The sequence below is a fragment of the Magnusiomyces paraingens genome (assembly GCF_902498895.1).
Source record: "Magnusiomyces paraingens strain CBS 517.90 genome assembly, contig: contig5, whole genome shotgun sequence".
In the NCBI taxonomy this organism is placed as follows: domain Eukaryota; kingdom Fungi; phylum Ascomycota; class Dipodascomycetes; order Dipodascales; family Dipodascaceae; genus Magnusiomyces; species Magnusiomyces paraingens.
Window position 1 is genome coordinate 1,399,158 of NW_022474071.1, and position 16,325 is coordinate 1,415,482.

The window sequence follows — 16,325 nt, forward strand, 5'->3', positions numbered from 1 at the left end:
ACTAAGAAACCCATTGTGATTTTGTGGGGTTCTAGTTGGTAAGTCACTCTACAACTGGCTAGACTTTCATGGAATGGAAATCTCTGCATGCAGCGTTGTAGTTGTTGTTGTTGTTGCCATAGCCGTAGCAGCCGTCGCCGCAGTCGTCGCCACCGTTGTCGCCGCCACAGCTGCGCTCCCGGCGCGCGCCAACGGCATCTGCTGCCCGGAACTACTGCCCAGACTGCTCACGCTACTCACACTGCTTGTGTGTGCGTGATAATGTTTGCTATCGTCACCCTGACACTCCTCCATCTCGGGCTCTACATCATCACCTTGTGGCTTCCCAGAATCTTCGACAGTGTTGTTTGTGTTTGATCCTTCCCCCCCAGTGTCAGTGGTTTTGCGATGGCTCTGACATAACGCTGTAATCACGCATCCAACCAGAAACCAGCCCGACAGTATGTTGACCAAGTGGTAGAGCATATAAGTGCGCGGAACGCCCATGACAATAGCATGGAAAGCTAGGTAAGCTAAGGACAAGTACGTGACACCTTGTAGCGCGGCAGCTTCTGCTCGGGGGACCATGGTCCCGGAGGCCACTGTTTCGACAAAAAACAGTGTAGGCCCAATAGCCAACAAGTTGTGATGGGATGCAAACGCTTCGTTCCAGTGTGCTGATAACTTGCGGCCCCAGACCACGAGAATGGGCGCGGTTATGGGGATGATCCAGACCATGAGTACCAGCACGGCCATTGCAAAGTTGAAAAAGCATGTGATTGGGGTCCCTGGACCGCCAGACGACGGCACAACATGGGCATGGCCTGCTCGACGTCTAAAATGAGCCTTGACTGCTGTTGCCAGTTGTGCAAAGCATGCCACCAGGTACGCAAACTCACATGGAACTGTGTATGCGACTGCAACAAACAAAAATGTAGTCACGACTGCCCGCCGCGCTGTTTTAAACCTTGTACTGGTCCACGTTTCGTTTTGAATCTGGTTGGACAATGGCGGGTGGTCGCAAACGGCAGCAGTAGCGACTACCGTGGTGGTCTCAACGGGCGGGATATTGTTGCGGATTGCACCACGTTTGCGGTGCAGTAAAGAAACGCCAGAACATGTAAGCGCAGGCTTGACATTGTCGTCGTTAGAAGTTGGAGCCGTCGTGGTGATTGCAGACGGCGGGTTGCGAGGGGTTTCTGCCCAACTACGTGCTTTATTAATGAGCACTGCTGTACCTGTCCAAAGACCATTTTTAATAGCAGACCAAGTGTCTGGGACAATCGAAGCGGTGGCCACAACGGTGTATAGGACATAGAAAGTAACGGCAACAAGGCCGATGCCTGCGCATATAAACACTGGTCCCAGAAAGAGTAAATGGCCTGGTTCAAGGCCAAGGAAAAATTGGTTGCGACGGATATTTGTAAAGATGGATGCAGGGCCGTCGCCCGAGTACACGTCCATTCCTGGTTCGAGGAAATACAAAATGTCGCGAAAGAGCGTGACCGATGGCACGTAGGGCAGAATGAGAGTGGCGGCACAGAGGTACAGGAGGTACCGGTGGACCAAGATGTGAAGGGCCTGTGGAACGGATATAAAAAGGCCGTGCTTGTTGTAGATGTAAAACTGAATAAGTAGGACAAAGGCCATGATAGCAATGGAGAAGGCAACGAGGGCGATGCGATAGTGCATGACGAGGTTGCCCATGCTGCCGAACCAATCAATGCGGAGCGTGATGCGGACCGTAGACGATTCTTGGTTCTTGATTGGGGTAGTATAATAAGCCGAATCGCCAAACGACGCGTCGGTCCAAAGCTGGAGGTGCAAGTTATGATAGTAGTGACTCTGTTGGCCATAGTAAAACAGATTGGTTTCAAAATCTGAGTCGGACTCACGGACACCAAAGGGTGAGAACGGCGCAACACCCGTCATGCTGATTGGTACCCAATCTGCCACAGTACCCAGGTAAAACTTGGATTCGTAAGATTCACCCGAGTACTGTCGAATAAATGGTGGGAACAGTTGTTGAGAAGGTTTTGAGTGCTCTTCCACTTTCATGGTGTATGAAATCAAGCTGCTCCACATTTGTTCAAATGAAACGTCCACCATGAACGGCCGCGAGGATGGAAGAACCACCGAGACTCCGCGGGTTATAAGCTCCCATAATGAATTGGCTCTTGCATTGACTCGCGACTCACTATGGGCCGCGAATTCGGCAACCGCAAAGCCAGGGATACGCTCCGTGTTTGTATCTATAATTGTGACAAAGTCGTAATCTGCGAGCTGCGCGGCGTCGTACTTGATGAACGACATGCGGCCCATTTCCGGCTGTGGAATTTCATAGTCAATATGGGCCATTGGCACGTGGTTCGGGTTAGGCAGAATGGATGCATCGCCGGCAATATTTTTGCATAGGAGACCGACCAGCCGTGGGTCGTCAGGATCTTCGGACAAAGCCATTTGGAATGCCGAGTGACTGCGCTTGGTTAGGTCAATCACAGTCAGAGTTTTATCTGGGTGCCTGGGCTCTGCATGGGGGTATCTACACACCAGAGTGTAGAGGCCCGACGAGAGTGTTCCGGGAGGTTTGTCAGTGAGCGGATCTGAAGCAGCTGAGGGGGTTTTATTGTCCCCCTGTAGATGAGAAATCAGTGTGCTGTCGGTCAAAAAGGTAAATTCTAAGTCGGCACCTGTGCCACCAACACCACCATTACCACCACCAACACCACCAACACCACCCCCTGTCTTTGGGCTTGTGAGGGAAACGTCCGACACAATGGGCATGAAATAAGCGCGTCCACCAACAGCAGCATCGCCAAGGCTATTGATGACGAGCTTTTGGTTTGGCGGGATGGCAAACTTGGTAATGTCTTCTATCCAGAGTAACGTGTCATAATCGCCAATTGCTGGTGGTGTAAAGGCAGCATCAACTGGGTCATCCAATGGTGGAGCTTCTTCTAAGGCTTGCTCTTTGACTGACTGTGGAACCTGTTGCGGCTGTTGCGGCTGTTGTTGCTGTTGTTGCTGGGGAAGGTGTTGCTGTAGCTGTTGTTGCTGTAGCTGTTGTTGCTGTTGTTGCTGTTGTAGTAGCTGCTGTTGCTGCTCACCATCTACAGAGTCCTTGTTAAGAGACGGATGATAGCGAGTTTGGAGATACTCTGGAGAAGCTCCGACTTCGAAGCCACCCAAAAAATATTGGCGAAAGATGTTCATGCGGGTTGGCAGAGCCAGGGTTTTGCTGGCAACACGCACGTCGGACATGGCACTCATTGCGTTTGCAAACACGTCGCGGAACTGGTCGCACCACACAATTGCTTGATGATCAATGCTGGACCAGACATTAGGAATGCTATTTGTAAAGACGGTAAAACCGTTTGATGGTGGGACAATGGATGCGACACTTGCAGACTCGGAGGTAATCATATGGTCTAGAGAGCCTCCAGTGATGGAAATAAGAGAGACAAGAGCCAGAGGGTTACGGCCGATAAAGTCCTGGGAGTAAGACTGTTCCCAGTAGGCATTGACTTGGTCATAGACTGCAACTAGATCTTTGTCAAAGGGGGCTGGGGGGAGAGTGTGAGGAGCCGAAAGGGTGAAGATAGTATTGACTGAGCCCTTTTGGTAATTGTCAAGTAAAAACATTGCGCGTGCAACGACCCCGCCCATGGAGTGGGCCACAAGAATGACTGACTGGGGATTGGGTGGGACGGAGGCTGATGCGGGCTGCGGATAGAGCGAGAGAATGTACTTGATGGCATCATTTAAATACTCTGCCTGGTCAAGTAAAGAGCGGCCGTGGAAGGCTGTAAGATCTTCGTTAAAATCAGCAGTGTAGTAATCAAACTGTGGGTGCGCTGGAGAGTTTCCGTGGTCATAAAACTTTGATGCAGACTTTGCGGCGAGTGCACGGACCTGGCGGTAGCTGCCCGAATTTCCTGGAATGAAGAGAACCGGGATACCTCTTGGGTTAGGGAAAATGTCATCGATACCCTTTTCGCGGTAGAGATAGAGTGAGTATTTGGAGAAGTGGCGAGTGTAATTTTGGTGGCTGAAGGATTCGAGGTGTGTGTAAGATGGCCGCATGTACGACATGCGGCAGTTTTTGGGCTCGGAGCCGCGGTAGAAGAAGGATGTAATTGATAAGAAGAAAAGGAAACCAGTGAAGATGCATATTAGAGAGATGGATGGGTATATTGAGCAAACCGAGCGGGTCTTTGTAGATGGTAAATTTGTGTTTCTACGAGGGGATGAAGATTGGTGATTGTGATTGTGATGGTAGATTGCAGATGGGGTATTTGAGTAGAAAGATGGTGAAGAAGATGGAGCAGAAGCAGAAGATGATGATGTTGAAGAAGCAGTAGTAGAAGAAGAAGATGATGAAGTAGAAGAAGTAGAAGATACTGAATCTACAGCATGGACGCGTTTGAAGCGAGCAGGTTGAAGTGGAGGCTGTGCAAGGCCCTGATGAAGATGGGCGTGTTGGTGGATGGACAAGAGATGAAGTTGTTGAGGGTCCATTGGGTGGAGCTGCTTGAGGCGGGTATCTGAAAGGCCGATGTGGCTGGATGGAGGAGAGCTTTTAATGGTAGTGGCAGTGGGTTCAATTGCACCTGAACCAGACAAAGAATGGGCCGTAAAAGAAGCCTGGATGTTATTTAAGTTTATTGAAGAAGAAGAAGAAGAAGAAGAAGAAGAAGAAGATAATGCTGCTGCTGCTGCTGATGAAGGTACTGATGGTGTTCGCTTACCCAAAAGGGATTCAGAAGATAGAAGTGGAAGTTTGCTAGAACGCAAGTTATAGGATGAGAGAATATCTTTGTTGGATGGGTCCTGGTCAATATCTGAGGGTCCGTCGTAAGTTTCGTCGCTGTCGTAGTCCAGAGGTTTATAAAAAGTTGCTGATAAAGGCATTTGGGTTGGCGCAGAAGATTCTTGGTGGTAAGGATTATGTGGGGGATGTTGCAAAGGACAGTCATCTTGTTGCAGAGCAGGAATGAAGAGGGTGGAGGGGGTTGAAGCAGCGGGAGGGTTTGTAGTTATTGTTGAGCAGTAATAACAATGATAACTTTTGTAATTTTCGTGACGAGAAGTTGTAAAAAGATTGTGTTCTAATGGAGAGGTGGCAGGGCATCTAAGAAGATCCGAAGATAGCAAATAAGAGCTGTTCTAGGAGGGTGAGGATTGACAGGTTGAAATGGTGAATTGTTAGGAAGGTTTGGTGATGATGGTGAAGAAGATGAAGAAGAAGATGATACTTACAGCCATTAGATGGTGGAGGGGGAGATTTGGAAATAATAGTTATAGGAAGGCCATGAGATGGAGATGATGAAGAATAATAACGAGAGACTTGAGAATAGAATTTTATAAAAAAAAATAAATAAAAGAAATAAAAGAAATATGGAAAAAAAAGATCAAAAATGGGAATTTTTCTTTTTTTTTTTTTTTTTTTTTTTTTTTTTTGATAAGATTGGCGATGGTTTTTTTTTTTTATATTTATTTATTTAGGACTTTAAAAAAAAAAAAAAATTCAAACTTTTAAATTTTATTTTTTTTTTTATTATTAAAGTCAGAGGCAAATTAAAACTTGCCTAAAACAGAAGATTTTAAAGTAAGACCTTATAAAAGAATTAATATAAAGATGAAAATGAAAATGAAGAAGAAGAAGAAAAGAAGAAAAGGAATTTTATTTTATTTTATGAAAGATTTTTGAAATAAATTAAAAAATAAAATAAAATAAAATAAAATAAATAATAAATAAATAAAATAAATAATAAAAAATAAAAAATAAATAAATAAATAAAAAAAAAAGGAGGTTTAAAACACACGTCGGGAGGTTTTTTTTTTTTTTTTTTAATTTGTACAAACAAAATTACGTCTTCGGTCCACGTACTTTTACGCAACAGCTTGGCTTTCAAATAATTATCAAAATAAAATAAATTAAAAGAAAAAATAAAGATATTGAAGATATCAAAGAAGATATCGAAGAAGAAGAAAAAGGATTGTAAATTAAATCTCTGTTTTCTTGGATTTTGTTCAAATTGTAATTGAAAAAAAGTTTGATTTTTTTTTTTAATGACAATTAGGTCTTTACAAAAAAATATACAAAATGACTTTTTTTTTTTTTTTTTGATTCAATACTTTCCATCAACATCAACAACAACAACAACAATCTTCTTTATCCCCTATTTTTTTTTTATTAAATAAAAAAGAAAAACGTCTTTCCCAAATCTTTAAACTCTTCAAGACGCGCTTGTAAAAAAAAAAAAAAAAAAAAAAGGGTCGAGGATTTCCGTTTTTGGTTTTTTTTTTTTTAATTTGAAAATAAAAAAAAAAAAATAGAGAATGGATACAAATACAAAATATAAAATAGAAGAAAAAAAAAAATCCATTTGGACCTCTTTAAATTGCTGCTTTTAGAGGACTCTGATGGCTGCCTTAATGCACTGCATCAATATATTGATGAAAAAGATGAGCCTTAAGGACTAACTAGAAAGTTTAATATATATAGATACTACACACACAGACACATATTTAATAACTGTACTAATTTGGTCTTGTAAGAATTTATTAAAAAATATATATATATTTTAGTAAAGAAGAATATATTTAAAAAAATCATTTCTGTTTATTTTAAATTAATTATATTATATATTAATATAAATTAAATAACATGGAGTTTTTTTTTTTTGAACAATTTCTTTTTTACAATATATATTCAAATCATTCATTTTAATCAAAACTTTTGAGATAAAAAAAAAAAAACTTTCAAATTAGGAAACTTCCCGCTCTTTGTTTTATAATTATGTCTACACAAACTAAACTTTCAGATAAGCTTATTTATAATCTATTTTTTTTATCTTTTTTTTAATATATAAATGCAAGTCCTTTATTTTATATTTTATATTTATTCTTAAATAATAAAGCCACAATTATGGTGGGAAAAAAAATCACACACTTTTTTTATATTAATAGTTGAAGGTGATTTTTTTTTTTTAAAAAAATTGAAAGAAAACTTTATAAAGCTAATATAAGCCATTCAATTTAGAACAAAAGACGGGTGGCTACAACAAGTACATAGCAAGTAAAAGTAAGCAACGGCAACAGTACTAAGCGGCAGCAGCTGCAGCAGTAAGCAGCAGTAAGCGGTAAGAACAATTACAATAACAACAAGTTGCAGCCACAATGAGCAGCCGTAGAGGCTGTAAAATTTGTAAGGCAAAGGCAGCAACATCTATTTAATTGTAATTGTAATTGTAATTGTAATTGTAAATATAATTATAATTATAATTATAACTGTAACTGTAACTGTAACTGTAACTGTAACTGTAACTGCCTATGTCTAATTGGAGGGTACAAATTGCTCAAGGGTTAGGGTATGGGTCATAAAATAGTTCATAAATAGTAATAATAGGAATAATAATATTTCTTAATCATACACTAAGTGTTTTAAAATTAATTTTTCTTAATTTTTTTTTTATTTATATTAATTAAAAAAAAATGTAATAATATAATTATTAAAATAATGACTAATAAAATTGTGTAACAAATAATTAGAGCATATTGCCGATTTATCCTAGACTAAATTAGACTAGACTAGATAAGATTATGTCAGCTACTTAGAATAACCACTCACGCGTACCTTTCTTTTTTCTTTTACTAATAAATAAGGTAACTTAATTATATAAGTAATACTTATATAACTTATTAAGAGATCTGTTAACGTAATCAAAAAATAAGCGCACTCCGCACTTGAAATAATCATTGTCATTATGTAATCTCCGTTAGATCTTGTGCCACTGTAATATATATATTTGTTGTAATATAAATTAAAGATGTAACAAAAATATTAACCTGCCCAAATCGTCTATTTTGATTATTATTATTATTATTATTATTATTATTATTATAGTTTTTTTTAGATCAGAACAAAAAGAAAAAAAAAATATATAACTTTTTATTTTATTTTATTTTTTTTTTTTTTTTGCATTTGCGGTTTATCGGGAAATTTTTTTTTTATTAATTGATTTTAGCAATTAATTTTTTTTTTTTCTTAATTGATTTTTTTTTTTTATTAAATTTTCAAATTTTCAAATTTTAAATTTCTTTTAAATTTTTTAAATTTTTCTTTTCTTTCCAAAGTATCAATTTTTATTTTTTTTTATTTTATTTTTAAGAATTCTTTTTCATCTTTACAAAATCAATCCCAAATCTTTTTTTTTTTTTTAAATATTTCATTTCAATTCATTAAATCTTTTCAAAAATTCCCTCTTTATTATATATTTAAAAAAAAAAAAGAAAAATTTCTATTTTTTTTTTTTTAAAAGCCCATCTTTTTTTTATTTTTTTATTTATTTTTTTTTTTTTCATTTATAAATTTCCAATCTAGTCATTCAACCGACTAATCTATAATCATCATCATCATCATCATCCCATCTTAATTACACTCTATCAAATTAACTTCAACATGTCCTTCAGCCAAAATCAACAACATCCACCTCCTATACTACAACAACATCAAGAACATCAAGAACAACAGGAACTTCAACAGGAACAACCAACAACTCCAACTGAACTCCCACCTCCACCAGAAAATATCCTTGTAGCCCCCATTGCTTTCCCCAAAACTTTCATCACCCCATGCTTCATTGAACAACCAAGTATTCTAACTGATTGGCGCTACGAGTACCGCCGTGTAGCTCAACAAGTCGATTCAAACCTTTGGCTTGGACCCCTTTGCATTGTTCGCAATGAAGATTTTCTACGCCAACGAAATATCTCTGTTCTTATTTTTATTTCAGACATGCGTATGGTCCCAGCCGTTGTACGTCACCGCTATGAACCATCTGGAGAGTTCACCTGTCTTACATACGATCCTGGTAATAGAATTTCAAACCCAATGAATATTGTTTCCCAACTTGAAACAATTTGTGCAAATATCCGAGATGCTGAAGCCATTGGTACATCAACTCTTGTCTATTGCGAATCAGGTAATGAAGCTTCTGCCCTAGTCGTTGTTGCATATATGATTTACAAGCATGGAATGAACTTTGTACGTGCAATCCAACACGTCCAGTCAAAACGATTTTCCATTGCTCTTGACGATGCTGCTAAATACAATCTTAAAACTTTTGAAGATATCTGTTCTGCTAAACGTTTACTAGCAAACCAGCCTAGAACTTCGCCTCTAAGCTCAAAACGCAATATCCGCATGCGCGATGATGATGAAGACGATCTCGAGGAAGAATACACCCTCACGCGTGCCAAAATACGTGATATCCGTGACGCCAATGATGAATGATTATGACGACAACTGATGATTGATGAATTTGTTTTTTTTTTTTATTTCTCCTTGTATCCTATTTTTTTTAAACTGTACATTATTATTATTTTTATTTTTTTTTATTTTTCATTTTTCATTTTTTATTTTCATGTAAAACATATATAAATAATATTTTAAAAAAAAAAATTAAAAAATTTAAAAAAAAAAAATATAAATATATATTCACTTTTTCAAAATAGTCACAACATCTTCATCACTCAACACATGCGAAAGACCAACATACTGCGGCTGATGCTTCACACTTGTCCCCCATACTACCGCATTCTTAAATTGCTCCAAAATACTCTTATGGATATGGTTACAAAAATCTTCCACAGTACACCCCGTCGATCGTAACACAATGGGCTGCTCATAATCCGGCTGTTGACCCTTGGGCTTGGTGTACACTCGTACAAGATTCAGTCGCTCCCACATAAGTTCCAGCAGCCCATCCAGGTTCCATCCATTTTCTGAAGAAATAGGCACTGCATTGGGAATCCGTGATAAAAGATCTAACTCTTCAATCGAAATAGAATCAATCTTGTTGAGAACATACACAACAGGAATGTATCGTCTGTTTGGCGCCTCCAAAACGTCAATCAAATCGTCAACTGTTGCATCGCATCGAAATGCAATGTCTGCGGATGAAATTCGATACTCAGACATTACTGCTCGAATCTCGTCATTATCCAGATGTGTCAGTGGAACTGTGTTGGTGATGCTAATTCCACCCTTCTCCTTTTTACGGAAAACAATATTGGGTGGCTCTCTATTGATTCGAATGCCAAATCCTTCCAGTTCTCGCTCAATGATTTGTTTATGATGAAGAGGTTTATTAACATCAAGCACAATGAAAATCAAGTTGCATGTGCGAGCAACTGCAATCACCTGCTTACCACGACCCTTACCATCTTTGGCACCTTCAATGATACCCGGCAGATCGAGCATTTGGATTTTGGCACCGCGGTACTGAATCACACCAGGCACTGTTGTCAATGTTGTGAACTCATATGCTGCAGCCTCTGAGTGTGTACCTGTAAGTTTGCTCAGCAATGTACTTTTGCCAACTGATGGGAATCCAATAAACCCAACTGATGCAACACCTGTGCGTGCAACGTCGAACCCGAGTCCACCACCACCGCCACCAGATCCACTGGGTCCTGCCAGCAGCTCACGCTTCAGCTTTGCAAGCTTGGCTTTGAGTTGGCCCAGATGGAAACTGGTGGCCTTGTTTTTTTGCGTCTTGGCCATTTCGGCCTCGATCTATTTATTGTTAGATGAAAAAAAAAATAAATAAATAAATTAGTTTGTTTAGTTTGTACCTACATCTTTAATCTAAAAAAAAACTATGTTAGTTATTGTTCTATTCATATATATATTTAAAAAAAAATCAAATACATACTTTGTCCACGATAGTAGCCATTGTTTCTGTGGAGTTTTTTTAGTGGGCAATTATGGAAAGTCCAGTTGGCACTACTATGGGAAATACAAAAAAAAAAAAAACTTTTTGGTAGAAGAAAATTTTAGAGCCTCCAAAAAAGAAAAAAAAAAAGTCCGCAGATTTCAGTCCGCACGTGCGTACATGTCAGACTGAAAAATTTTCACTTCAATTTTACTTCAAAATTAGGTGGTAGGAGTGCTTTTCTTAAAAAAAAAAAAAGACTTGACAAAAAGATCGATTCAAACAAGATCAACTGAGTCTTTAGAAATTAATCTAAATCTGTTTTTTTACCCATTATTTATCTTAAAATCTTTAATAATAAGAAATATACAAAAAAAACATGCTCTCGTGGCCGCCTGCCTACTATGGAATGCGCCAATAAAAAAAAATGGTCTTCTTTGTTTTTTAGTCTACTTGCAACCTCCATTTGATGACTACATCAATTGTATTTTAGATTTGCCACTTAAGTTTCATCTTATCCATAAAGTTCTTCTTTTTGTAGAACCCAAAAGTTCCTTTTATATTTATATTTATATTTATATTTATATTTTTATTTAATTTTTTTTTTCTTTTGTAGATTTAGTATATAGTATTTTCAGGACAAGGGTTTCTTTTTTTTTTTTAATTTTTAAATTTTTTTTTTTCTTCTCACCACCAAAAAATTTCTGGTTGGACTCGCCTAAACAATTTTTTTTCTTTTTTTTCTTTCTTCTTTCCTTACACATTTACTACCACCACCAGGATAGTATCAACCCCTCTTATTTCATTTAAGAGATTTTAAAACCACCGTAAAGATGGCGAAAAAGTATGTCTTAACTATCTTGCTCCTGTTGATGGAGTTCATTTCAATTTCGATCTATACCTAACTATTTTTTTTTTTTTTTTACAGAGATAAGAAAGGAAAAAAGAACGCTGGTTATGACTGGGACGATGAAGAAGAAGAAGCCCAGCCAGCTTCAATTGATTTTGGAGCTGAACCTGCTGCCGCCACTGAACCCGCTGCTGAATCCGCTGCTGAACCTGCTGCTGAACCCGCTGTCGAGTCTACCGGCCCACAAGAACCGGTCGCTGCTTCTGCTGACGACATGGCTGAGGAATTTGGCGGTCTGATGGGCGCTCTTTCCAAGTCCAAGAAGAAGAAGGTTGCCAGAGAAGAAGCTGCTGCTGCTGAAGCCAAGGCTGCTGAAGAAAGTGCTGTCCAGATCAAGTCCAAGAAGGAAAAGGAACGCGAAAAGAAGGAACGTGAAAAACAAAAGAAGAAGCAACAAGCCGAACAGAAAAAGGCCAGTCTCAAGGCCATGAATGCCGCCATGGAAGAAAACCGTGAAAAGGCCAAACAAGAAGCTGAGCGTATGCGACAAGAAGCTATTAAGAATGCTACTAGTTCCGAAGCATCTTCCTCCACTCCTGCTGCTTCCACCGCTGCTCCCAAAAAGAAGAAGGCTGGTGGTGCTTCTGCAGCTTTGCAAAAGCGTCTTATTGCTCAACGTGAAGAAGCCGAAGCTAGAAAGCGTGCTGAAGAAGAAGAACAAGCCCGCATCGCTGCTGAAGAAGCCCGCGTTGCTGAAGAAGAAAAGAAAAAGGCAGAGGTGCGTGAGCGCAAGAAGCAACGTGAACGTGAAAAGCGTGAGGAGCTCCGCAAGGCCGGAAAGCTGCTCACCAAGAAGCAAAAGGAGCAACTCCGTCATGCTGAAATTAGACGCCAGCAACTTCTCGAGTCTGGTAACATCAAGGTCGAAGCTCTCCAAGGCAAAGACAAGCCACAACAACAACAACAACAACAACAACAACAATCTTCACGACCAATTTACGAAGACAAGAAGAAGCGTCCTCAGACACCTGAGCCTGCTGCTGAGTCCAAGCCTGCTCCATCAGAGCTTCCTATCGACGAGCCTGTGGTTGCTGCTGTTGTTACCATCAAGAAGGACGAAACCAAGCCTGATGAGAAAGAAGACGAAGAGGATGTTCTTGATTCTTGGGAAAATGCTCTTGATTCTGATTCTGACGCTGAAAAGAAGGAGGAAGATGAAGTCAAGGAGTCCTGGGACGATTCCAGTGATGAAGAAGAAAAGGCTTCAGAGCCCAAGGTTTCTGATACACCTGCTGCTGCCGCTGCTGCTTCTCCTGCTGCTTCCACCCCCAAGACCAAAACCGCCGAAGTTGAAGCTGCTGAAGATGAACAGTCTCTTGAAAAGGCTCTTTCCCATGCTCAAAAGAACAAGGAGCTCATTGAAAAGAAGTACGAAGAGCGCATCAAGGAAGCCCAATCCCACGCAAACTCCAAGGACCTCCGTTCACCCATCTGTGTCATTCTCGGTCACGTCGATACCGGCAAGTGTTGGGGCCGCGACACCCCCATGCTCATGTTTGATGGTTCCCTGCGTCCAGTTCAAGATGTTCGTGCAGGCGATCTTCTCATGGGTGACGACAATACTCCTCGTACCGTCCAGCCTGGCTCTGTTATCCAGGGCAATGGGGATCTTTTCCGCATCGTTCCAGACTCGACTTCTGGCTCAGACTCTTTTGTCTGCAACGGCGATCACGTTCTTGTGTTGAGCATTGCTCAGAAGCCTGTTGTTGTTGAGTCTTCTGGTAACTTTGTCATTGAGTCTATTGCCATTGATTCAAAGAAACTCATCAAATCTACTTCTGGCTCTTATGCTACCCGTGAGCAGGCCGAGGCTGCCATTACTGAGTGGAAGCCATTGATTTGGGAAACCTCTGTTTACGAGTTCATCACCTTCCAATCTACCTCTCCAGAATTGGCTGCTCTTTGCTCCATGTACAAGCCCTTTGACAGCGTCGAGTATGCTCAAGGTTCAGGTAATGCCTTCACAGAGGCTGTTGCCAAGGCCTTTGATGTTACCCCAACTCTTGAGCAGGAGCTCGATGCTGCCAAGCTCCTTGGTGTTTCTCTTCTTTCTTCTGCTGATCTCTCTTGCGACAAGTCTGTTGCATCTCTGGCTGAGTCTCTTGGCATGCTCGAGTCTAAGCAAATCCCTGCTGCCATTGTCAGTGCTTCTGCTGAGCACCGCAGAGCCTTCCTTGCTGGTATTGTTGACGGCAGTGCTCTTTCTGGCGGCGCCCCCGTCGAGCACACTCTTGCTCACGTCAACAAGACCCAGATCACTGAGGCTGCCAATGAGCTTTTCCCTGGCAAGGTACTTGACTCTGATAAGCTTGTTTCTGGTGTTACTGGTGAAATTGTTTTCGATGCTGCCAACACTCTTCACAAGCATGACGCTCACCTTACTCACGCTTGGGAAATCGCCAGCGACAAGCCCGAAATCCTTGTCCAAGTCCGCCGCCTTGCTCGTTCCATTGGTCTTCGTGCTGGTGAAGTTTCTTCTACTCTTGCCATTTCCGGCCCTGCCATGTCTTCTCTCAACAAGTTCTTGACTGTTGAATCCAACAAGGTTTCTTCTACCACTTCCTCTGCTCTCTTTGACCAGGTTCTAAGCAGCTCTTGGGGCTTTGTCATTGAGGAACTCGGTAACGGTGACTACTTTGGTTTCACTCTTGATGGTAACTCTCGTCTCTTGCTTGGCGACTTTACTGTTTCCCACAACACCAAGCTTCTTGACAAGATTCGTCAAACCAATGTCCAGGAAGGTGAGGCTGGTGGTATTACCCAGCAGATTGGTGCCACTTATTTCCCCATTTCCGCCATTGAGAAGAAGACTGAGGTGATGAAGAAGTATGTCAAGGTCGAGTACAATGTGCCTGGTCTTTTGGTCATTGATACCCCAGGTCACGAGTCTTTCTCTAACTTGCGTTCGCGTGGTTCTTCGCTGTGTAACATTGCCATTCTTGTTATTGACATTATGCACGGCTTGGAGCAACAGACTATTGAATCCATCAAGCTTTTGAGAGACAGAAAAACACCCTTTGTTGTTGCTCTTAACAAGATTGATCGTCTTTACGGCTGGGAGTCCATCCCTAACAACTCTTTCAGAGACTCGTTTTCCAAGCAGGCCAGTTCTGTTCAGCGTGAGTTCCAGGACCGCTACGAAAAGGCCAAGCTTGCTCTTGCCGAACAGGGTCTCAACTCAGAGCTTTACTTTCAAAACAAAAACGTTGCCCGCAACGTTTCCATCATTCCTACCTCTGCTGTTACTGGTGAGGGTGTTCCTGACTTGCTCTACTTGCTTTTGGAGTTGACCCAGACCAGAATGAGCAAGCAGCTCATGTATCTTTCTACCTTGGAAGCCACCATTTTGGAAGTCAAGGTTGTTGAAGGTTTGGGTACCACCATTGATGTTGTTCTTTCTAATGGTGTGCTACATGAGGGTGATCGCATTGTGTTGTGTGGCCAGAACGGGCCCATTGCTACAAATGTGCGTGCTCTGTTGACGCCACAGCCACTGCGTGAACTTCGTATCAAGTCTGCCTATGTCCATCACAAGGAGGTCAAGGCTGCCTTGGGTGTTAAGATTTCTGCACCTGATCTTGATAAGGCTGTTGCCGGTTCGCGGTTGCTGCTTGTTGGTCCTGACGATGATGAGGAGGAGCTTATGGATGAAGTTATGGATGATTTGACTGATTTGCTGGACTCAGTTGATAAGACTGGTTTGGGTGTTTGTGTGCAGGCCTCGACACTTGGTGCCTTGGAAGCCTTGTTGGATTTCCTCAAGGATATGAAGATTCCTGTCATGTCTATTGGTATTGGTCCAGTTTTCAAGCGTGATGTTATGCGTGCAAGCACCATGTTGGAGAAGAAGCCTGAGCTGGCGTTAATGCTGTGTTTTGACGTTAAGATTGACAAGGATGCTGAACAATATGCCAAGGAACAGGGCATTAAGATTTTCAATGCTGATATTATCTATCACCTGTTTGACTCCTTTGTTGCATATCAGAAGCAGCTGCTGGAGAAGAAGCGTGAGGACAATGCCAATCTTGCAGTTTACCCATGTGTGTGCCGCACCATTCAAATCATTAACAAGCGTAACCCCATGATTATTGGTCTTGAGGTGACTGAAGGTTCAATTCGTATTGGTACACCCATTACTGTTGTTAAGAAGGATCCCGAGACTGGTGCCAAGTTGATTTTAGATTTGGGTCGCATTGTGTCTATGGAAGTTAATCACAAGACTGTTGATGTTGTTAAGAAGGGTCAAGCCAATAATGGTGTTGCTGTTCGTTTGTCTGATCCGACCAGTACGTCACAGCCTATTTGGGGTCGTCATGTTGATGAGAAGGATACTTTGTATTCTCACATTAGCAGAAAGTCCATTGATGTGTTGAAGGATCCTGCTTTTAGAGATAGTGTTCCTCGTGATGATTGGTTATTGATTAAGAATTTGAAGCCTTTGTTTGACATTAAATAAATGTAATTTATGAGGGGTTGAAGAAAAAAAAAATAAAATAAAATAAAAAATAAAAAATTAAAATAAATATATAAATTTATAAATATAAAAATTGAGTTTATTTAAAATCTACATGTTTATATGAAAATATTAAAAAAAAAAAAAAAAACAAATTTGAATACTTTTTTTTTTTTAAAAATTTATTAAGACCGGTTTTGGATTCTTTGGATCATGAAAAAATCCCAAAATGGGAGTGACAACAATAAAAAATTACAATTTG

The 16,325-nt window shown here is 40.5% G+C and overlaps 4 protein-coding genes across 4 annotated transcripts; 2 read left to right on the forward strand and 2 right to left on the reverse strand.

The window, feature by feature from the left end:
* Positions 1–66: 66 nt before the first annotated feature.
* On the reverse strand, positions 67–5,244 carry SAPINGB_P006099 (uncharacterized protein; the record flags this gene model as incomplete). The annotated part of the gene is made up of 2 exons (XM_032000813.1): positions 67–5,145; positions 5,239–5,244. The coding sequence occupies 2 exons, from the start codon at positions 5,242–5,244 to the stop codon at positions 67–69; spliced, it is 5,085 nt and encodes a 1,694-aa protein (XP_031856704.1).
* Positions 5,245–8,443: 3,199 nt separating this feature from the next.
* On the forward strand, positions 8,444–9,277 carry SAPINGB_P006100 (uncharacterized protein; the record flags this gene model as incomplete). Its single annotated transcript, XM_032000814.1, has 1 exon — positions 8,444–9,277. The coding sequence occupies one exon, from the start codon at positions 8,444–8,446 to the stop codon at positions 9,275–9,277; it is 834 nt and encodes a 277-aa protein (XP_031856705.1).
* A 204-nt stretch (positions 9,278–9,481) lies between these two features.
* On the reverse strand, positions 9,482–10,721 carry SAPINGB_P006101 (uncharacterized protein; the record flags this gene model as incomplete). The annotated part of the gene is made up of 3 exons (XM_032000815.1): positions 9,482–10,561; positions 10,625–10,633; positions 10,701–10,721. 3 exons carry the CDS (start codon positions 10,719–10,721, stop codon positions 9,482–9,484), a joined length of 1,110 nt encoding a protein of 369 aa, XP_031856706.1.
* Positions 10,722–11,533: 812 nt separating this feature from the next.
* Positions 11,534–16,066, forward strand: SAPINGB_P006102 (uncharacterized protein; the record flags this gene model as incomplete). Its single annotated transcript, XM_032000816.1, has 2 exons — positions 11,534–11,544; positions 11,629–16,066. The coding sequence occupies 2 exons, from the start codon at positions 11,534–11,536 to the stop codon at positions 16,064–16,066; spliced, it is 4,449 nt and encodes a 1,482-aa protein (XP_031856707.1).
* Between the last annotated feature and the right edge of the window lie 259 nt (positions 16,067–16,325).